The sequence below is a fragment of the Triturus cristatus genome, chromosome 7 (genome assembly GCF_964204655.1).
Source record: "Triturus cristatus chromosome 7, aTriCri1.1, whole genome shotgun sequence".
Taxonomy (NCBI): Eukaryota; Metazoa; Chordata; class Amphibia; order Caudata; family Salamandridae; genus Triturus; species Triturus cristatus.
Genome location: NC_140590.1, coordinates 292083457 through 292106303, shown reverse-complemented (window position 1 = coordinate 292106303; position 22847 = coordinate 292083457). Strand labels below are relative to the sequence as shown.

At 47.8% G+C, this 22847-nt stretch overlaps 1 protein-coding gene across 1 annotated transcript in view; it reads left to right on the top strand.

The window, feature by feature from the left end:
* ALDH16A1 (aldehyde dehydrogenase 16 family member A1) overlaps window positions 1-22847 on the top strand; it is a 680379-nt gene that overhangs the window by 205252 nt on the left and 452280 nt on the right. The window contains exons 6-9 of the mRNA XM_085616325.1: window positions 1606-1790; window positions 2060-2212; window positions 6170-6367; window positions 14290-14388. Of these exons, the coding sequence (XP_085472451.1) occupies window positions 1606-1790; window positions 2060-2212; window positions 6170-6367; window positions 14290-14388 (635 nt within the window). The remainder of the gene's footprint in view (window positions 1-1605; window positions 1791-2059; window positions 2213-6169; window positions 6368-14289; window positions 14389-22847) is intronic.

Sequence of the window (22847 nt, the reverse complement as noted above, 5' to 3'; positions counted from 1 at the left end):
GCTGTAAGCAGTACTGAGAGGGAAGACACTGGCAGAGGGAGGTTTGGAGGTATTGGGAAAGAGTGTGAGTGTGCTCATACTGATAAAACCATGGAAGCTTCAGGACATGTTTTTGGAGTGCTAAATAAGAACCGAACGTAAGAAAAAAAAGTAGTTCAATGTTGTCAACCGTGGAAGGACTCCCCTTCTCAAATCAAAAGGAAGATTAGAGAAAACACGATTCAGGGGCTTGACAAACACAAGCAGGCCAGCCAATAAAGAGCCAGTAATTGAAATTGACTAGAAAGCCATCCAGACATGAGCAAGGAGTTGACCAAAAAGACACTCCATGTTATATTGGATACAGTGCTTTCTGTGTCTTTTTTGCTTGTGTCCCAGGTTCTGTTAAGCATTCTGCACCATGAAAAACCTTTGGCCCATCAGCTGTGACACTCTCATGTGCTTCTTTGTCACACACAATGACGTATGATAATGGAGGGAATGCTGAACCAATCAAACATTCACCCCCACGCCACACATCTGGGTTTAATCCATTATTTTTTTGCTCACCACTCAACCCCAGTTTGGACCCAGCCATATGCAAATCAGTCCTGACTTTGTTCCCCATGGAAACAGTCCAGTCGGAGCTGCTAGGCCAGATCCTCTGCGGACGGGAAACAAGCATCCTGGGACCTGTTTGGGAGTATTCCCCATTCATCTGCCAGGCTTGCTTGAATCCAGTAGAAAAGTGAGCACGGGACCCATGTCTGGGCATACCATTCCCACTTAGTGCGACAAAAGCAAAAAGTACAGATAATGGAAGGAATGCTGAACCCATCAAACATTCACCCCAGTTACAGATCTAGGTTTAATCCAGAAGTTTCTTTGCTCACGACGCCACCCCAGTTTGGACCCAGCCTTATGCAAATGAGTCTTGACCCTCCTCCCGATGGGAACAATCCAGCCCAGGACTGGAAACAAGCATCCTGGGGCCGGTTTCTGGGAATCACCCCTCATCAGCCAGGCTAGCTTGTCATGCTAGCACAGCTTTTTTGGTATAACAGAAGGAAAAGCACCAGATCATGTAAACTGTTTCCTGTGATCCTTACACAAAGATCTTAGTTTTAGGGAGTGAAAGGTATCTATCTCAAAATGTAACCCCTTTAACAGTTACCTTTTTAAAATACAATAGAATGCCCTTTACCTCTTTGCTCTCACCCAGCCCTTCTCAGCATCCCACCTAACCTCTCCTGTTTTCCTCACCGTTCGTGCAGAAACTTTTCTTCTCCTTGATTACTCAGTAACACTTACACAGTGCCTCATGCTGTAGCCCATTTGTGTCTGTCCAGTGCTGGCCTCCTTCACTGGGTGTCCAGCTGCACAAGATAGCTGTGCCAAGCCGATATATTGGGTGGTAAGAGTTGATCTACAAATCCACCTTACCTTAAAGAGGCAGAGATCAAAGTGTAGCATTATGTTGTTCAGAGGACTGGTCGTGCTAGCAGTGATGGAGGTGGGAATCAATCTCCCCCACTGGAATCTAGTTGATAGATGGCATGAGATCCACTCCTCCGTTTGTCTTCTTGGAGCTGATCCCCATTTCCAACTTGCTTCTCTGTTCTGCAGGAAACACGGTTGTCTTGAAGCCTGCCACATACACGCGATTGACTGCACTTCTCTTGGCAGAGATTTGTACCGAGGCTGGGCTGCCACCAGGAGTTTTCAATGTGGTTACGGGCAATGGATCATTTGGGAGTAAACTAGCCACCCACCCAGATGTGGCAAAGGTAGCCTTCACCGGCTCTACAGAGGTAAGTGAGAGATGCTAAAACATGGACCCCAATGTAGTCTCCAGGGTGAACAGGTCATACCTCTTAAAAATTCATATGTTGATCCAAATACACAACTCTTTCTTTGCCCAGACCTCACACGACTTCTTTCATTTTCATATTACACAGATTGAACAGGCCAAGTTATACATAAATTCTAGCCCGTGACTGCATTTCTTGCAGGCTAATTATCCATATTTCTCTAAATGTACATTTCTGGACGATGTTCTATTTTTTATTTCTCCCCTCAGGTGGGTCGAACCTTGCGGAAAGCCACTGCAGGTACAGGGAAGAAGCTCTCTCTTGAACTTGGAGGCAAATCTCCCTTCCTGGTGTTCGATACTGCAGATTTGGACAGTGCTGTGGAGGGCCTAGTGGATGCTATCTGGTTTAACCAAGGACAGGTAAGCAGCACTGAGTGCTTGTAATGTTTGCTTAAAAACTGTGTGCTCTGAGCCAGCCCTTTCATATTCCTATGTTGGATTAACAAGGGGCTCGCAAGGGGAGGAGCCAAGATGGCGTTCGGGACGGCAGCGTAGGCTCCAGGCTCCGTGAACCTCCACATCCCGCACAGATATCCTGCATGAGATCCTTAGCCTGCGCTATATGCCCGTGTTGGTGGCTGAGAGCGGCAACCGATCGTGTGATTCTGAAGTTTCTGGCGGCGGTACCGCCGGAGAAATGTCCATTTGAACTTTGCGGCCTGTGCAACCCTGGAACCGGGACCTCGGGTGGACAACATGGCCGGGCGGCAGTTCAACAACAGCGGCCATTGGTGACTGGGTGGAGTTGGAGTACCGGAGCGGTGCGAATATTGGCCTGAATTTCGCTGTGGTCCTTCCTACCACTGAGCGTAGCGGAACGAGTGCATGCCCGGGGAGGCAATTCCAGGATTCTCCGGTAATTGCCTGAGCCTTCGCCGGTGAGCTGCCCGGACGCTGCCCGTAACGCGTCCCGATTACCGCGGGCTGCTCCCGGATTTTCGCGGGCGCTGGTCCGTGGTGGGGATGACTGTTACCTGTGGCCACACACTGGATATATATTTTTGTCTGCCCCCGGAACCCTGTTTCCAGTGACATGGAACTTGATGCGCCTGTGCCTGAGTCCCGGTCCCAATCTGGGATGAACCTACCCGGCGGCCATCTTGCTAGGATGGAGTCTATCATCCTGTACACTGGGTCTCAGCAGGATTGGGAGTGTGTGCCTAAGAGGAGCGTAGCGGAGCGGGCGCCGGGAGCTGGGCTGGGGTACGGTGACCTTCTCGAAGCTCTCGGTGCCCTTCATTCCACCCTGGTTCACGGCGCCTCGGTATTGGGGAGGAAGCTTGATAGTGTTGCTTCAGCGTCGGAACAGTTGCGATCTGCCTGTCCCCAGGCACACAGGGACTTGTCACACTTCACACAGGAGGACAGTGTCGTGGCCGCCCCTGTGAATAGGGGAAAGCTGGAAACTTCGGACAATGTGCCAACGTGTGATCGGCTGGCTGTGGGTCCGGTCTGTTCCGGAGGTTTTGGATTTGAGCGGGGGGTGGTGGCTTTGTCCCACGCGCAGCCTCCGGCGACCCAGGCAATATTCCAGCAACAGTCTCCTGCTCTGGCTGATTCCGCCTTCCTGGACCTTGTGTGCAGTACAGATCCTTGGGCAGTACTGGGAAAGATGGTCCTCCATAATGTTGACTGTGTTGGTGTTCAGAGACGTCCACCCTACATGTGTGTGTCGCTTCCTGGTCTTTTTTGGACGCTCCTCTTCCTTGTAACATTGGACATGGCACTGGGTCGATGGGTATGCATGGGTGGATTCGCAAAGAGTGGCCAAGGATAAGGCTGATCCTTCGGAGGTTGTCATCTAACAGGCGGGCGGGCACAGGGGTTGCGTGCTCTCACGTCATAACTAATAGTGTAATAGGTACATAATGCTCCCCATTTTTTCTTTGACATGGTCGATTTTGTGTTTGTTTACTGTTTGCTTTGGGGAGGAACATATTGTGCGGGAGGGAGAAGCCGGGGGCATGTTTTGAAGGCCCTCCTCCAGTTTATTAATACTCTCTTTACTCCCCCTTCTGGTGGGGTTTCCTTTCTTACTCCATTTTCTCTGTTTCTTCTATATTTCGGGTCTGGTTCCGGGGCGACAGGCACACTGCTGGGGGGGGGGGCCGTACTCATCTGCAGAGGTGCAGGGTGGGGGGTTGGGGGAGGGGATTCTTTAGTTTTTTACTTTGTTTCTATGGCCTCCTTTTTCTTCTCTTATTCTTCTTTGTCTTCTTTTCTGGGGTCAGCACGGTAGGTCTCCTTTGCTGCCAATCACTGCTTTTTTATGTGTGCCTCAATTTCCGTGGTGATTTCTGGGTCTTAGGGCAGGGGACTGCAGGCGCAAATGGCCGTGATATTCCTCCACATCCTGAACCTCCTGTTTTAGCGCCATTGCCTGGATATGATTGTTGTTTATTGTTGGCGTTTACTATTCTGCCTGCCATTTTTTGCTGCTGGGAAATTGTTTGGCACCTGATCCTTCTATCCCTTATTATAAAATGAAAACCTTTTGTATCCTGGTCCCTATTTGGGCTGTTCAGGGGCCAAGAGTATGCTAGCATGGAGAATCTGCTCCCCGAGGTGCTGCCTGTGATTAAAATTTGCTTCTGTTACTCTGATTGCTTAGCGGCCGGCCCCGGGGGTTGTAGGCCCATACTTGTCTTTTGTTGAATTGTCAATGAAGGTTTTTACAAAAAAAAAAAAAAAAAAAAAAAACCAAGGGGCTCGCAAGGCATGGATGCAGCATTTTGCTTACTAAGCTTTTATCTTTTTACCAAATTTGGTTTGGACCTTTTTTGGACATTTCAATATTTGTGACTTGGTTAGTTCAGCAAATGTACCAGATGCATTTCTCTGAGGAAGGTCTTGCTGTTCCAGCCAGGCTACCAAGGGTGAGTAAGATGCACCTCACAGAAATCAGTTTGATCTTTTAGCATTGTGAGGTGATACTGTGGGGGCCTCGTGTGAGCTCATTCATTATTCACATCAAGACTGTAATCTCTTTCTCCATAGCTCAACAATCTGTTGTGAAGTTGTATCTTATGGTAGTGAATACATAGTTCTTTCCTGGGTCCTGTGTAACAATGCTTGATACACAGCACCTCCCTGGATCTTGCTGATTATAGGGGATCTGCAGCGCGTATCTGAATCCTGTGTAACTGTGCAGGATTCGTGGAGTGACCGTAGATATTTCTACATTATTCTATGGAACCATGACATTTCCACTCGTATTGAATCTCCAAGACCACACTTGATCCTGGTTGTTTGTGTTAATTCCCCTCTGTCTCCTTATTTGCTTGTGCTGAATCCACCATGCCGCCCTGTCTGAGGCTGGATCTACAGTGCCCCCCTGTCTGAAGAGGCTGGATCCATAGTTTTGCTGTGTCTGATTGGGCTGGATCCACAATGCCTCCCTGTGTGTGCTAGATCCAATGTGCTGCCCTGGATTCCCAACACTGCTATGTCTGATTGTGCTAGATCCGCAGTGCCGCCCCATCTGACGATGCTGAATTCATAGTGGCGCCCCGTCTCATGATGCTGGAACCAGAGTGTCTGATTGTGCTGGATCCACAGTGCCACCATGTTGGATTCTACTGAATCCACAGTGCCGCCCTGTTTCTTGGTGCATGATTCGCAGTGCCACCATGTCGGATTCTTCTGAATCCATAGTGCCGCCCTGTTTCTTGGTACATGATTCGCAGTGCCGCCATGTCTGATGATGCTGGATACACAGTGGCTCCCTCTTTGAGCTGGATCCAATGTGTTTCTTTGTCTGATGGGTGTGGATGCACAGTGCTGCTGTGTCTGATTGTTCTGTATTCACAGTGCCTCCTCATCTGGTGGTGCTGAATCCACAGTCTTGCCCCTTCTCATGGTGCAGGATCCACAGTCCAAGTGCTGTTTTATCTGGTCTGATGGTAATGGATCCCCAGTGACACCCTGTCTGGTGGCGCTGGACCCACTGTGCTACCCTGTCTGTGCTGGATCCACAGTGCCACCCAGTCTGATGTTACTGAATCCACAGTGCCGTCCTACCTGTTGGTACTAGATCATAGTGCCACTGTGTCTGACACCGCTGGATCCATATGCTGCCATGTCTGAATGTGCTGGATCCAAAGTGCAGCCCTGTCTGATTGTGCTGGACCACAGAGCCTTCTTGTCTTAATGTCCTACAACATCCTCTCATAACCACCTCCAGTCTTGTGCTGTCTGATTGTACTACATCGTCAGGCCCTCCCTGTTTTGTGTCTGATTATCTGAGAGCCTCTGCAATGTTGTTTCTTCAGTGGCTCAGCGATTTGTTACTCTGACTTGACTCCTCTCACTCCCCAGGTATGCAGTGCAGGATCCCGGCTCCTAATGCAGGAATCCATTGCACCAGACCTCCTGCGCAGGCTGAAGCAGCGGATGATGCATCTCAGGGTGGGCGACAGCCTGGACAAAGTGGTGGACATGGGCCCTCTGGTGGATGAGACTCAGAGAAAGACCATCACAGAGTTTGTGGAGGAGGCACAGGCCGAGGGGGCGGAGGTAAGTCTGTTTAATGATCATTTATTTATACATTTTTGTATAGCGCAAACGTGACCCAGGCAGGTATCAGAGCACTTCACAATTAGGGTAGGTAGGAAACAATGGTGGGCAAAGAACATTCATTACAAATCAGTGTGAGGCGTGAGCATGACCCCAGGGCAATTCAGAGCGCTTAACATTTGAGATGGATGGATCCAGTATTGGGAGAAGAGCAATCCATATATACAATACCAATATGTGCGTAGCCTGCCAACGCTGTTAAACACCGGAGTACAAGCATGTAATAGACTATCAAGGCATACTTCCCGATCAGGTAATACGAGAAGACCAATTCATGTATACAATACAAATATGTGCAATGGCCTGCTAACAAGGTCATCTTTAAAATAGCAAGCCCATTTCAGAATATAATTACAAGCACCTAGCTGTTCACCTCCCTGTAATCCCTTTGGGAAACTGTGCTCCTAGGTTGCTCTTGACCTAGTGCCTAATTTGAGCCTGTGGTAGTAGGTGGGGCCCACAAGCAATCTTTTTTGGGGGACTGGGGTTTATTTGTAATCATCAGAATTTAACCCAGAACTAGAGAGAGACCCTGCAAAGGGGTTAATAAGGAGCAAGAGAACCATGGAAAAACAGAGGGAGAAAGCAGAAGTGAAAAGGAACCTACAAGAGTAAGATATAGGGGCTGGGAGAGTATATTGGTAGATGAAACAAGCTTGAAGTGAAATAAAGACTAGACAGCCTTGCTAATTGGTAACCCCAACATTCAGCAGCAGTGTCAGCAGGCTACTTTGAAAAATTTGGACCCCAGCACTTACTCTTTTAGGAATTAAACACTGCCTGCACTCGCACTACCACAGTCTCCTGCTGGTGCATTTTGGGAAGCCTTGTGGGACCAGATTGGCAAATGTCCAGTTGGTCGGCTACTTCCAAGCTTTCATGCCGTTTCCTTTGATTAATTGTGGACTGCATCACTGCTTGTGATCACAGCCCCTCCAGCCCTCCTGTACTCAAGCCCATCGCGTGATCAGCAGAGACAAAATAAACATTTATTAGCTAGATGGGAGACAAACGTATTGCTAAAGCAGAGCTCTGGTTTTGCTGTGCTGCCGCACTTCATGTGAATAAACTAATCTCATTTGGGCAACACTTCTACAATGACTGCCAGCACGTCCTATGCATGTGTGATATTTACAACCAATTGCACCTTTTGAGGCCAACAACAGGATCCTGGAGCTAGAAATGTAGATTATGACAGCGGAAAACTAGGCTTGCAAATGGCACCAATTGGACAGCACGATATCACACATGACATGAGTCTATTTTATAGCTTTACTTCTACAAAGCTTGGTTTCTTTGTATAATTTCCTTTAGAACAAGGCTTGGTGTTATTAGGGCAGTTACTGGAAGCACAGGACTGGTATATGTGTGTAGCAGTCTGGGTACAGGGTTGACAGTGTACAGGATCTGTGTTGCACAGGGCTCGCTGGGTTGACAGTATACAGGATCTGTGTTTCACAGGGCTCGCTGACCGTAAGATTAACTTCAACGCTGTTAGACTGTAAGGCACTTACAGTGCAAGGGCTAGCCGAGCACAAAAATACATTCAGGGTTGGCTATGTACTGGGCTGGCAGATCACATGGAAGCGTTCAAGTTTTACACTGCAGAACAGGCAGAACGCGTCCCTGACTCCAGGTGAAGGCCCGCTCTCCATCAAACCAGGTTTTTGGAGAGCTTGGGATGCCCTGTGATGAAGCATGACACCTGGTGGCATGTGAGGACATTGTCACATTTTTGTGTATGTCCAGAAACAGATGCTATGTTGAGTAGAATCATGAGGGATATATAATCAAAAAGAAAAATCTCAGGTAGCTCTCCAGCTCACCCTTGAGGCCCCACAGCCTCTAGTTCCTTACCTTGGATACGTTCCAGGCATGTATGTTTGTAGGTTAGAGCACGTACAGTACTAGAAGTGCACACATTTTCCTTCATGTTGTCATGGGAAAGGAATGTCACACAATATTCAGGGTTGGCAGCCCCATTGACCAGCAGACATTGCTTAGGGCTGAAAGTATGCAGAGGACAAGAACTGCCTTTGATTCAGACAGTACAAAGTGATGGCCATAGGCAGAGCTGCAAGGCTGAATCCAGGATCAGCAGTACCCCTGGCTATCAGTGTGCGGGAGTGGACCCATGCCCACCTTCAGGGCGATAGTGCACAGTGCTTGCAGACTGCCAGCGCGGCAGAAAGCTTGAAAAGTGTACAAGCTTGGTTGTGCACAGCTCCACAGGAGCTGAAAGCTTTCTTCATTGAGCAGCACAGCAAGCAGTACACAGTACTGCATACCCAGGGAAGTACCAGTACACAAGCTGCATATCTGCACAGCTCTCAGTATGCAAAGCTGCCTGCAGGACTGCTGCAGTGAAAGGCTAACTGTAAGGCTGACAGAGGACAAAGCTGCATCTGGGGCAGTCTGTGCATTGAGCAGTCTTTGTTCTGGGCTACCAATGCACAGGGCAATCATAGAATGCACCAGGGTGGCAGCTTGCCATTTGCAGGGCTTTCTGTGTTTTAGGCACACATACACAGGGTTTACATTGCAGAAAATCATCATGCTTACTGTCTGGACTGCCACCCTACGAGGACTGCCAGTGCACAGGACAGCTTGTGGCACATAGGAGTGTAGTTGGGTGAAGCTTTGGTATACAGTCTTTTTCTTTTTTTTCCTTCTCTGGCTACATAGAAAGATCTCTTCTCATTTCCTAGATTTCTCACCCTAGAATACTCCCCAGACGTTAAATTGGATTGGGAATCTACAGTTCTCATGTGCACTGCTAGGTGTAGTTTTGTGGCTCAGCATTGGCTTTGTATTGCTCCAAAAGTGAGGGAGCAGAGCTGCATATAAGTGCCACCCCTGCTCCATGGCATGAGTACCTTTTCTTTCTGTACCTTTTTATGTGGATCAGGCTGGCCGCACCAGATTTCATCAGTCCGACAAATTCCGAAAACCACATTTCGCTCCAAAACATGAGCACGGACTCAATCCTGCTTCCGAGGCCTTTCTTGTGTGCTTGTAGTGCTCTGGTAAGTTAAAACCAAAGCACAAGCATAAACTCCCAAGGAGCCCCAAGGACACCATTATGTGAGTGGTTTATCTTTGAGGCTCGGGTCGCGGAGCTGGTTCTTTGATCGATTCTGTGTCTTTTTGGCCCCAAAAAAACTGCAGTGGCCCCCGGTCTGGTTACCAACAGTGGATTAGTCCCCTGCGTACCGGTACCAACACAGATACAGATTTCCACTCGGGCACCAGGACCTGTGCCAGAGCCTTTTTCTTGTTGACACTATTGCGAACGCCACCGGCCCAAATACGGGATTCTGATACTGATATCAATGTCTAACACAAACCAGATTCAGCTCGATCTTGACCGATGTTGCATTACTGGTCGTTATAGACTCGGACTGTGACCCAATGCCGCTATTATAACGTGCACGCCAGCAGAGGCCCTATTATCTTGTGGGCTCTGATTCAGCTCAAGGGACAGCCCAGGATGTTGATATTGATGAAGGTGGTTATAAGTCACAGATGGTGCCTTTTGCATGGGTTTGCAAGAGGCCAGTGGCCCTGAAATCTCTCCTGAGGCAGGGTTTGACTCACCACTTGGGCCACCAATGAAAGAAAGCACCTCATTTGCAGTGGTGGACTGGAGGGCAACTGAGAGTCTGGATTTGCAGCTGCTTTCAGTCGAAACCAAAACAAAAGTCCTGATGAAAATTTTGTAGCCTGGGCCAGCTACTTCTTAGTCCTTGGTCCCTTTGAACAAGGACCTTACCTATACATTGATGGCCAATTGGTCAAAGTCTTGTTCCGGTCCTCCAGGAAATGGGTGTTTCACCAAGCGTCACAGCCTAGCTCATAACAAACCTGATTTTTCTTACCAAGCATCCTATTGCAGGAAGCCTTGCAGTTTGGGCCTCACCCAATGAAATGAATACCAGTTAATTCCATGAAGACTCAGGCAAGCATATGTTTTCCTCAAGCAGTCTGGCATTACGGTTGGTTAATGCTGTTTGACTGCTGGGTTGTTGTACACATGCCGGTGGGATGTGGCCAATGAGATCTTGCTGGCAGTCCCAGAAGACCTTAAGACTTCTTTGGCTCAAACCATTCATGATAGACAAGATATGGCCAAATATATTATGCACATTGGTCTAGATACTACAGTTTGCCTGGCGAGGGCAGTTAGCACTAGTGTTCGACTTTGTTGACACACGTTGTGTAAGCACTAAACACAAGATTATACAGCAATGTTAATGCCTTTTGATGGATGACTCTCATTCGGCGAGGAGGCAGACTCTGTGCTGGAACCCTTAAAAAAAACAAAGTAAGCCACGGCATGCTCCTTAAATTTGTTGACCCCAGCTAAAGTTTCCACACGGATTCAAAAGGTTCAGAGGATGTTCCAGAAGGCTGGCATATAGACAGCCTTCCCAAACAGCGCAGCAGTCACCCAGTGCTTTTTAGGTCGTGAACTTGGGTCCGACAGGCAGCATGTGTGCCAGCAGGGGCATCTGCCCTCCTATTCCTTTTCCCCTGTTGCAAGACTACTTTAGTTTGCCCCTAGTAGCGCATGCCCATGCAGTGAGGGGCAGGATTCATCCTTCCTTCCCAGGGCGGCAACCAGTTATGTCTGACAGATTGGTATCACAAATCGTTCAACATGGCTATCCTTTGCCATTTCTTTTTGCCATGCCAGATATTCCCCCCACATCAGAACGAATTTCAGACGAGCTCCTGTCGTTCTACTACAGGAACTTCAAGTGTTACTCTCCAAGTGTGCTATAAAGAGGGTACCAGACTCCAGGAGAAGAGAGAGATGTTACTCTCTCTATTCCTTTCTGCCAAAGAAGGACGGGGGCTCTTACGCCTGTTATGGACTTTCGATGTCTGAATGCCTTCCTGTGGAAGGACAAATCTAAAATTCTCACTCTGGCTTCTATCCTGTCGACCCTAGACTCATGCTACTGGATGGTGTGCTTGGACTTTCAGGACATGTATTTTCATATACCCGTCCTCCAGTCCTACACAGCGAACAACATTTTTAGTTTGTCATGCTCCCCTTTGACCTCACCAGTACTCTCCTAGTTTTAATTAAATTGGTGGCGGTGGTCGTAGCCTACCTTTGTGGTCAGGAATACAGGTTTACCCTTACTTCTACGATTTACTATTACAAGGGGACTCATCACAGACAGTCATAGACAATCTCCAGGCAACAGTGAACTTTGACATCACTCACTGTCAACAAGCAGAAGTCACATCAGACTACTTGCATAGGCTGACATTCATTGGAGCTGTTCTGGAAACAGTGCAGTTCATTTCCTTACCTTCATTGCAACGTATTCAGCAGCCCTGATGCTTTTTGTCCCCTTCACCTGCTGCTTCATCCTTGCTTGTATGTTATAAAGGCTCTGCAAGGGAGTCTGAAGTTCTAGTGTGCCCAGCATCAAGGAAATCTGACATACGCATCTAGATCTCTGAGGAGGTGGCTCATGATGTACATTGGTGGCTGCTTGGACAGAACTTTTTCAGCAGCAGGCCCTTCTCTCTTCCCCACCCAGTGCTGATGGTAGAGACTGACGCATCCTTGCTGGGCTGGGGAGGTCATCAGTGAAGGTGGAGATCAGAGGACTCTAGTCTGACAGAGACCCGGCTCCATATCATTCTGTTGGCGGTGCAGGCCATTCATCTGACTTAAGGCCTTCCTGCCACCCATCAAGGGGCGGTTGGTGCAGGTTCTCACAGACATGTTGTATTGCAACAAGCTGGGTAGAGTGGGGTCCTGGATGCCAGGAGGCTCTTGACCTCTGGAGTTGGTTGGAGTGTTTGTGAATTTTCCTGATTGGCAGCATACTTGAGTGCCAGAGCGAATGAACTAAGCAGGCAGCATCTGACAGATTACAAATAGCGTCAGTACATTCCGAGGTGGCGCACGCCATTTTCCAGCAGTGGGAAGAACTCTGGCTTGATCTTTCCATCACTATCAAGAACACCCAGTGTCAAACGTTTTAATCGTTGGAGTTCCTGCAAGAACACTTGCTAGTAGATGATTTCCTCCTGGAATTAAACTCAGTATTCATATATATGTCTTCCTGCCTCGACCCCTCTTTCCTGTGTGCTGAAAAAGATCAGGAATGATCGGGCCCAAGCCATCCTAGTGGATCTGGATTTGAGCCAAGAGGGTGTGGTTCCCAGAACGTCTAGGCATGAGCATCTGTCTTCTGATCAGGCTACCACTTTGAGAGGGTCTTTTGTCACAGTAGAAGGGCAGGATCCTCCTCTCAAATCTGTGCAATCTATACCTCCATGTGTGGAAATAGAGCAGCAGCAGTTGGCTGTGTTTGATCTGCTGCCTGAAGTGATGGGATACCATCCTTCCATGAAGTGCACTTAGGCCAGGCGCTGGAACACATTTGTTATCTGGTGTGCGATCCACAAGATTGACCATTTACAGAGTTGTCGGATGCTCTTTAGTGTGTTTGGTCTTTTACTGAGTAAAACCTTGCAGTGGACACCATTAAAGTTATTTGCCGGCCCTTTAGATCGTTCTACATTTGCTGGATCAGACGTCCTTGTTTAAATCGCCTGTTGTGATGAGGTTTATAAAACGTTTACCACATGTTCTCTCCTGACCTGTTGTGATGCCACATTGGGAACTATAACTTTCATGATTACTTCAGCTCGTCGCATGTTTGAGCTTCAGGCATTGCCGGTGCTTCTGCCCTTCACCATCTTTTCCCCAGACAAAAAAGGTGCTAAGGACTCTAGAGGCCCTTTTGCCTAAATTAGTGACTCCTTTCATGTTGCAGTCCATCAACCTGCAAACTTTCTTTGCTCCCCTCTCCCTTTGAATGAGGCAGAGAGGTTCCATCGGTTGGAGCCCAAAAGTGCTTTAAGCTTTTACATTGAAAGACCACCATGTGGACAATTGACTTTTTGTGGGTTTTTCCAGGGCGAAAAAAAGAAAGCTGGGCAGAAGAGGACCTTGTCAAGGCGGATAGTCCTCTGCATTAAGATCCACTAAGCACTGGCCAAGAAGCGGTCGGAAGGTTTGACAGCCGATTCCATCAGGGCTAAGGCAGCAAGCTACCATTGCATTTGCACATGGAGTGCCTGACTTTGATATCTGGGTTTAAAACTGGGAATTCTAGAACTGAGCCAGTCTGCTCATCCAGGTCTGCGGTCATTGTCAGGAATATGGGAAACATGTATATGGAAAGCATGCATAATACCATTGGGTTTGAGTTGATAGTTCTTAGTCCTGACTATTTGACCTGTGAGAATTTTCAAATTTACATGCAAAATTTATGAATTATATAGCATTCTCATTTTCTCAGAATATTGCATTACACAATTTTTGGCCACAGGTAATTAGTTTGTGCAAAAAATGCTTCTTAGAGACACTTGCTGTTTGAACCGGTCTCTGGCTGATATTTCATGAGACCCAATACCGGTGCAGATGGCACTTCAGCTTTTTCCCTTATCAACAACTGTGTAGACCAGACCAATGTACCACGGGCAAGCTGATACTCTGTGCTCTTGAGACCTCGGACACCAATGAGTTGCATGAGGCATCATTAGAGAGATTTAGATTTAGCTACTAGGCACCGTATGTAAAGGGTTCAAGCCTGAGTGGGACTCTGCAGAGAACAGAAGTGTGATTGTTATGACTCAGCCCTTGCTTGTAAACCGCAGAGATAAAAAAGTGCATCAGTTTTAGCTAAGTTTAGTTCATCTCTGCCGGTACAAAAGAGGGCTTGATGCAGACCTATCCCTGCATGGCAAATTCTCATCCTTCTGCTGGAGAAATAGTAAACAGTCAAATAACTGGCTGACTAGTTTTCTTTCTTCTGGTTCCTTTGCAGGTCTTTCAGGCATCAGAAGTTATCCCTACCAGAGGATTATTCTATCCACCCACGCTGATCACAGGTGTGGACACCACATCCCGCTGTGTCAGGGAGGAGGTAAGGGTTCTGAGGAAACACCATTCCGCTGCATCATGGATAATATGAATGTGGTCTACTCGTAACATCCCACTGTGTCGGGGGGGAAGTAAGGGCTCTCGGACACCATATCTCAGCATGTCAGGTAAGCATTTAACATTCCTTGTGCATACCATACCTTGCTGAATCATGGTGATACAATGTGCTATGGACATCACATACTACTGTGCCTTAAAGGAAGGTAAAGACCCCCGAAGATGTAAAGACCTCTATAGGTACCACCATCCTGTTGCATCAGGGAGGATAGTGGATAGTGTATAATGGTGGGTGCATCATATCCCTCTGCTGGGGAGGGTATCGGAACTATTTGGGCTCTGCATACCTCTATCATGGAGGAGTTAAGGATTGACAAACACACCACATCCCCTGTGTAAGTTGGGATGATAAATACCAGTGTGTGTATCCACTCTTGCTGCATCATGAGTTGACAAGAATATGATAAGGAAACTACAGCCACCTTCATTAGAGAGGGGCCTGGTGGACTCTATATCCCACTGTGTCATGGAAGAGGTCTGCGCCATATGCTGTTACATCATGCAGTAGATGGGAATGTGGTGTAGACATGACATTCCACTGTCAGGTGAGTAGATAAAGATTCAGGGTGTATTGCATCCTACCACATCATGGAAGAGAGAAGAATATAGCACAGACAACACCTTTAACTGTGGCAGTGAGGAAGTAAATAACCTCATAGACACGGCAGGTTAGGGAGCACCATAATACCACTGCGTCTAGGAGATGGTATGACTGTAGCATGAGCACTTTATTCAACTGCACCAGAAATTATGTAAGGATGTTGTGAGCATGTGTCATGATGGAGGCCTAACTGAAGCGTGGAAATCACATCCATCTGTGTTGCATCTTGCCGTGAAAAAGGTTACCTGGCCCCTGCCTGATCCTTCTCCTAGTCCGACCCCACCGTCCTGTCTTGGGGCCCGATTCACAGAACTAACTTAAGACAAAATCCTAAACTTACTACCATTTTGGTATTCACAGAAGGCACTTACTCATTTTGGTATTCACAGAAGGCACTTACTCATTTAGGTATTCACAGAAGTTAGGAGTCCTAACTTTAGGACTCCTAAGTGCCTTCTGTGAATACCGAAATGGTAGTAAATTTAGGATTTTGTCTTAAGTTAGTTCTGTGAATCGGGCCCAAAGTCCTCTGACCAAGACTCCTGGCGGTTTTAGACTTGCGGCTTCCCCATCCACATCGCTCACCACTGCCTCTCTTCTGTGCCTCGCTATGATTCCTGTTGTCTCTCTGTGCCTCTGTTTTTCATTGACTGTCCCTCTCTTGGTGGCACATTTTGTCCTCTTGCTGCCTCTCGTGTCCCTTTCCTTGTGCCTCGTTTTCTCTTTTTACTGTTCGTCTTGCCTCTCATTGACTCGTTAATGTACTTCTCCTCCTCTATTGCGCTCCATTGTCTGCTGCTTTTGTACACGTATTGTCTCTTTGTTTGCTCCTCTCTGTGCCCGACTCTGCCTTCCTGCCCTTTCCATCCCTCTTCCTCCACTCCAGTACTGCCAGTGTTGATAACCACACCCACTGTTTTCTCCTCAACCCTCCCAGAAGCCTTCTTAATGGCTGCTGCAGCACGGGCATGCCAAAGGCAGGCCAATCCGTGCCCAGTGCCTGGACCCCTTTTCCACCAACCACCCACAGCAGCCTGAGATGCTTGTTGGCTGAAACCCTATGTGCCCTCAACTTTGGACAACTTTCCCCACACTGCGCACAGATCTGCCCCACTCGCACATAAGCTGCATTCTCCTGCTCCAGCTCCAACCCTCACCAACAACCATTACCCACCTCAGCACTCTGTACACACAACCACACCATGACCTCCTCCACCGCGCACAACTCCCCAGCGCCCCTTTTGCCTACTCCTCAACACCTCCTCACTCACTAAACATGCCCTAAAAGTCTGGGTACTCTGTATGACCTTTCCCTGGACGTACTACTTCTCACTGAAATCTGGTTTAGTCCAGCATCCGCTCAGGAGGACTCTCTATCGTCTATCAAGAAGAAATTAACTGTTCCACCACTTCGGCTCACACCAGTAACTGGCTAGTTCACATTGCCTTCAGAATGAGTACCTTGAACACCACTACCCTGGGAGGTGCATTAATTTACTACTCCTACCCCAGACCCAATTTGACCTCCATTCTCGCTGACCTAATCACCTCTCTGACCCTCCCATAAAAATCCATCATGCTACTCGGTGACCTCAACTTCTACCTAGAGGACAAGACAGACCCTGACCCCAACACCACTACTTTTGTGGAAAATATCCACATTTTAGGACTCGCGCAACAAGTGAACAACCCCACCCACATGGCCGGACCCCATCTTCACCATTCACTTCAGCCTGCATCTTCACAGCCAGCCCAGAACCGCCTACACCCTAACTGCTTGATGCCAATGGAACAAAATCCCAGAGGACATCTGGATATCTGTGCTCTAGTCTCATCATCCCCCTCACCCCCAATAATGACCTAGCAGCTATATCACACACTTAAACACATAGATTACCTCCTGCTCTGATTCCCTGACTACTTATAGAACCACCCCTTCACCATGATCCAAGGTGCAAACACGTTCCCAAATGCCAGCTCCACAACTATCACCCCATCCAGGAACACTGCACAAATCTTTCTCATTACCTCGCAACAATATCAACACCAGCTAAAACCAATTTACCCTGCACAACCAGAGCTCTCCACCCTCAAAGTCTCCCTCTCCAATGACAGAAACACGCTGGAAACCGCATTAGTGTGCTTGAAAGCCATCACCACAATAGAAACCACCAACACCATGTGCTCCATCCACTTCGGAGTAGCATCAGATCAGTGTACACACTACATCTTTGCCAAAGAGCTCGAACTCCCCCCGATCTGCACAACCCTTACACCTATTTCCAGGTCATACCTCTCTGCTGCTCCTTTGCCAGACTCCCGGAAACAAGCCACCATTCTGCCTGAGGCTGGCACTATAATGGATCAGCTCCTTCCTATCAGGACGCACCCAGATGATCAGCCTTGCCCCCTACTCGCCCGATACTTCCAACCTAATCTGCGGTGTCCCACAAGTCTCCTTCCTGAGTCCCACACTCTTCAATATCTACGTGACCCCCTCACCAGGATCATTCTCTCTCATGTATCCAGCATTATTTCCTACGCTGATTACTCTTCGCTAATCATATCCTTATCAGAAGATACATCCACCCCCAAAGTCAACTTCATCAGATGCATATTCTCTGTACTAGACTGGATGAAAAGGAAGTACCTCAAGCTCAACAGTGGCAAAGCAGAAGTTGTCCTCTTCAGGAAAGATATCTCACTTTGGTCCCTGGGTTTGTAGCCTACCAAGCTAGGACCTAATCCCTACCTATTCAGCGCTGCCAGGAACCTGGATATCCGGATCAACAGTAGAATCTCCATGACAAATCAACTCAACATGGAGCCACCACCTACTTCTACGCCCTCAAACTATTCATGAAAATCCATCAGGCAAGCCTTAGTCACCAGCAGACTCAACTTCAGAAACATCTTCTATGTTGGCATCACTTCCTAACTCACCAAAAGGTTGATCCGAGCTTGATTCTGTTTTTAAACCTCCTCTACTGTGCCAGAGCAAATGAATGTAAGGACCTACTAGACTCCATTACTGCTGTATGAAGGTTTGAGGCTGGTAGCCATGTGGTAGGAGTTGGGTATCTGGTATTAAAACCCACCTTTATGTGTTAGAGTAAATTATTGTGAAGTGAGGAGGCTGGTACCAATGTGGGACGAGGAGGAGGATCTGGTGTTGAAAACCATACTACTCGGTCAGAGTAAATGAATGTAAGGACTCCAAGACACCGCTTACTGCTGTATGAAGTGAGGAGGCTCTTACCCATGGGGAGAAGAGGAGGATTTGGTACTGAAACCTGTTCTACCGTTTCAGAGTAAATTAATGTTAGAGGCATGTGTGCTTTAGATATACATGCGTGCATACTCTTGCCATCTAGTGTTGGGTCCGGATGTTTGCAATTTGGTTTTCTCCGAAGAAATCTTTCCAGTCACAAGGTAAGGTGACTCCTCCTTTCGGTGATACTACGCATGGGCATCAACTCAATTGTTAAGATTGTTTTTTTCCGCCATCGGGTTTGGACGTGTATTGCTGCGCTTTGGTTCGAAAACCACTTTTCGGGTTCCCCTCAGTGCGCGATCCCCTCTACGGTATTGTTTTCGTACTTGTTTCCTTGTTCTCCGCGTTTAGGATCGCTCCACAAACACTCTATTTTCAATCAAAAACCTCATAGGTGGCCGTCGGGCCTTGCCGCATCGGGGTAGCCTTCTGCCGTTGGAATGGACTCCATTCCAATTCTGTCCTGGGTGCGTCAAGTACCCTAGCATCGACCTACATCAAGTTTGTAACTTGTCCCTCTCTCCGGAGCACAAGAAGGAAGACCGCAACGCTTGTAAGTCGTTTCTGTCCAAGAAGACTTTATGGGATCGTCGGGCTCGACGACGAGAGATGCAGCTCCAAAGCATCCAACACACCCCAGATATCTTTGGAAAGAATCTGACCAAGAAGAGATCGAAGCATCCACTGCAGTTGAAGAGGCCCTCTCTGTTCCAGAGTCCTATTCTGAGCTCGAGATCGATCTGGAGTCTGAAGATGTGCCATCCGGGACAGGGTGCTGTTAGTACCGAAGACCCATAGCTTCCTAACTCCTCTTCCAAAACTCATAAGGCTACAGCACCACCTTTGCCTACTGCCCAAGGTCGGCACTGAGACAATTTTTCCAATGCCCCGCCTCTCGACTCAGCACCAGAACAAACCGTCAAGCCTTCCGGCTCGGGACAGAGTCAGCCGAAATTACCTTCGGATCCAAAATCATCAGGCTCCACGGACAAATCTGTTTCGGAGCCAAAACCCTCCGCTTCAAAACACATACACGCTTTGGAGCCGAAACATTCTAAAGACAATTCGATTTCGAATCCGAAATCCATGGACAATGTTCTCGAGCCTCCAGAACCAATTTTAGACGTTCTTAAGGCCAAATTGGATACCAAACAAAAGAAAATTTATATTAATCCTGATACTGGACATATTTTGGCTAAAAATCCAACAAAACACAAGCTTCCTGAAGAGGACACTTCTGATTAGATTCCCTTAAAGAATAAGGAAGAAGGACATGGCTACTAGCCCGGTTTATCCTGCTACACAACCCTCTCCCTCATCATCTTCACAATTAATAATTGAAGATCCATTAAACATCACACATCAGGGATCTCCATATGCAGATACAGATTTGGATCAGGGTGATGATGCTACTCCTTTACCTGCAGAATCATGGAATGATAACACCATTGACCCTCCGGTATACAATGAGCCAGACCTTTATTCTGCAAAACCATCACCACTAGATAGTAATTTGGCTTAACAGCTAACCGAGCAGCAGAATATCATGGGGTACCATTACATAAAGAAACATTAGTAGAGGAATTTCTATTTGAAACACTTGAGTCTGCACATAGGTCAAATCAAACACTCACAATACTTAAATGCATGCTAAGACATGCAGATGATATCTATAAAGACCCTGTCAGAGCATGTATTTCAACTCCAAGGGTAGATAAAAAATATAAACCCTCACCATCAGATCCTATGTTTATTAAGGGACAATTACCTCTTGACTCCCTAGCAGAGTCCAATGCTCACAAAAGAGCTAACTCGCAAACCTCTGGGAATGCACCTCCCTCAGATAAAGAATCCAAACTTATAGATGCCACTGGAAAATGAGTAGGTGTTTGTAAGCGGGTCGCACAGAGGACACGAACACGGGAGGATCGGGTGAGGTGTTTTATTGAAGGTTCACAACAAAGTTCGCGATCTGTTCTCCCTCGGTGGTAGGACGTCAGGGTCGGGGCTGTGTTCTTGGTCCTCGTGGGCTAGCGTCCCTCTTCTTCCTGGCTCCCGGCTTCAGGTACGGAGGGCTCTCGCCGTGCCAATGTAAATAAAGAAGGAGAGGTGGCTGTTTGGAACGAGTGTTCTGATTATCACGATATGTAAGGGAGGGGAGTGAGGGTAACACACTGGTGATAGGGTGCTCTTCAACGAACGGTCGTGAAGGGGGTGAGTGAAAGGAAGGACGTGCAGCTCTAGGTACGGCAGCAAGCGGCGGCGTTCAGTGGCGCGCTCTCCTCTCCCGCCTCCCGACCCAACCCGTGAAGCGATCCCGTACCTGGGATAGCCACGCACCTCCTCCTGGGGCGTGGCTCGGCGGAGCGTGAATGCCGCGGTCTCCTGCCTCCGGCCTCCGTTCCTCCTCACGTCCTCTGCTCCTCTTCGGTCCTTCGCTTCGCTCTGTCCCGTCTTCCTCCTCTGGTTCACCATCGTGCTCTGTCTCCTTCCGTCCTCCGGTGTCGTCACACGCCACGGTCTTCTCTTCCCGGGTTCTTATTGGCGACAGGCCGTCTACGGTGGAGTAGAGGGCGGGGCTATCCTGGAAGACGTCCCAATTAAAGGTACAGAGTTCCGTGCTAGTGCCGTCTGAAGTCTCTGTTGGCCACGGGTCGTCCTGAGGGACACAAAACAAGTCACTGGTCAGTTCTGGAAGGGACCACCATTCTCCTCCTTCAAGTACGGAGTCCGGGTGGTCCCCGTGACAGTGTTCAAGCCGCTAACCACTGGCGCATCGCAAGCACACAGGGCCTACTAGCCAGGTAAGACAGGGCACACTGGGATGAGATGGGGCAACTGCTCCAATATCTCCCAAACAAACCCAAAAATAAGGCACGGCAGTTAGTTGAAGAGGGGAACTCCTCTCTAACTCCTCAATAAGATGTGCTTCAGACACAGCTGACACTGCAGCTATGGAGTTCAATACCAGCATTCTCCTTAGAAGGCATGCATGCTAGGATCTCAGGGTTTAAGCCTGAGGTTCAACAGTCCATTTTTAACACCCATTTTGATAAGGAGCACCTGTTTGGTCCTGTAGTCGACCAATCCTTAGAAAAGATGAAAAATAACACTGAAGTGGTAAAATCAATGGGGGAGCTCGTCCCCATCCAATAGAGGCTCCTTTCACTGCTCGTTTTACAGAGCAGGGTCCAAAACAACATCCTCAGACCCAATTGCTTCCTCTTACCAAGGCAACAACCAATCCTTTTCCTCCAGAGGTTTCCACAGAGGAGGATATAGAGGAAACAATTCCAAAGGCAGAGGTAAAGGTACACCATGTAACACCCCTTCCCCTAACAAGCAGTGACTTGCCCAAACTTTCCCCTGATCACTTAACCCCTGACGGGGGAAGACTTCAACAGTTTCTCCCCATTTGGCAATCTATAACAACCAACAAATGGGTGCTAGACTTTATCCAACATGCTTATTGCCTGGAGCTCACCTCCAATCCACCAAACATTCCACCTTGCGTTCACAAATTGTCGTCAATTTGCAGTTACTCAAACAAGAGGTGCAATCTCTCTTACAAAAGGGAGCCATGGAGCCAGTTCCATTTCATTACCAAGGTTCAGGGGTTTACTCTCTTTATTTTCTAATTACCAAAAAGGGTGGTTCCTTAATACCAATTTTGGATCTCAGAGAATTAAACCACTACCTACTGTCAGAACATTTCCATATGGTAACGCTTCAACAGGTTCTTCTTCTCTTACAGCAAGGTGATTTTTTTTGTCCATGCTGAACTTAAAATATGCATATTTTCCCATTCCCATTCATCCAGCTCATTGCAAATATCTCAGATTTGTGATAGCAGGCAAACACTATCTGTTCAAAGTACTTCCATTTGGAGGCACTATTACTCCCAGGAGATTTACAAAATGCCTAGCAGTGGTAGCAGCTCATCTCAGAAGACCACAAATTCATGTCTTCCCCTACCTAGACGACTGGCTTATCAAAGCCAGCACACACCAAAAGTGTCTTCAAAACACTCAGACCACGCTACACCTACTTCACCAAAGTTTCACATACAGTCTCTGCAGATACAATCTTATCTAAGAGTCACTCTCAACACTAACATTGCTCTAGGCTCCCCCAATGCAGCCAGAATTTCCCACATCCAAACTCATGCTGCCATTCTAAACCAACCAAACCTTGCCAGCCATGCACCTACTAGGAATGATTGCTTCATGCATTGCAATAGTACCTCATGCAAGACTACACATGCGTCCATTACAAGAATGCTTGGCACGGCAGTGGAGTCAGTCACAGGGTCAATTAACAGATCTAGTGTTGATAGACAGCCTCACCCATTGCTCTTTGCAGTGGTGGAACCCACAAAATTAATCAAAAGGGTGGCCTTTCATCGATCCTGTTCCACAAGTTGTGCGAACAGCAGATGCATCTCTCACCGGTTGGGGTGCACATCTCCATCGTTACACATTCCAGGGTCTCTGGGACAACAAACGTCTCC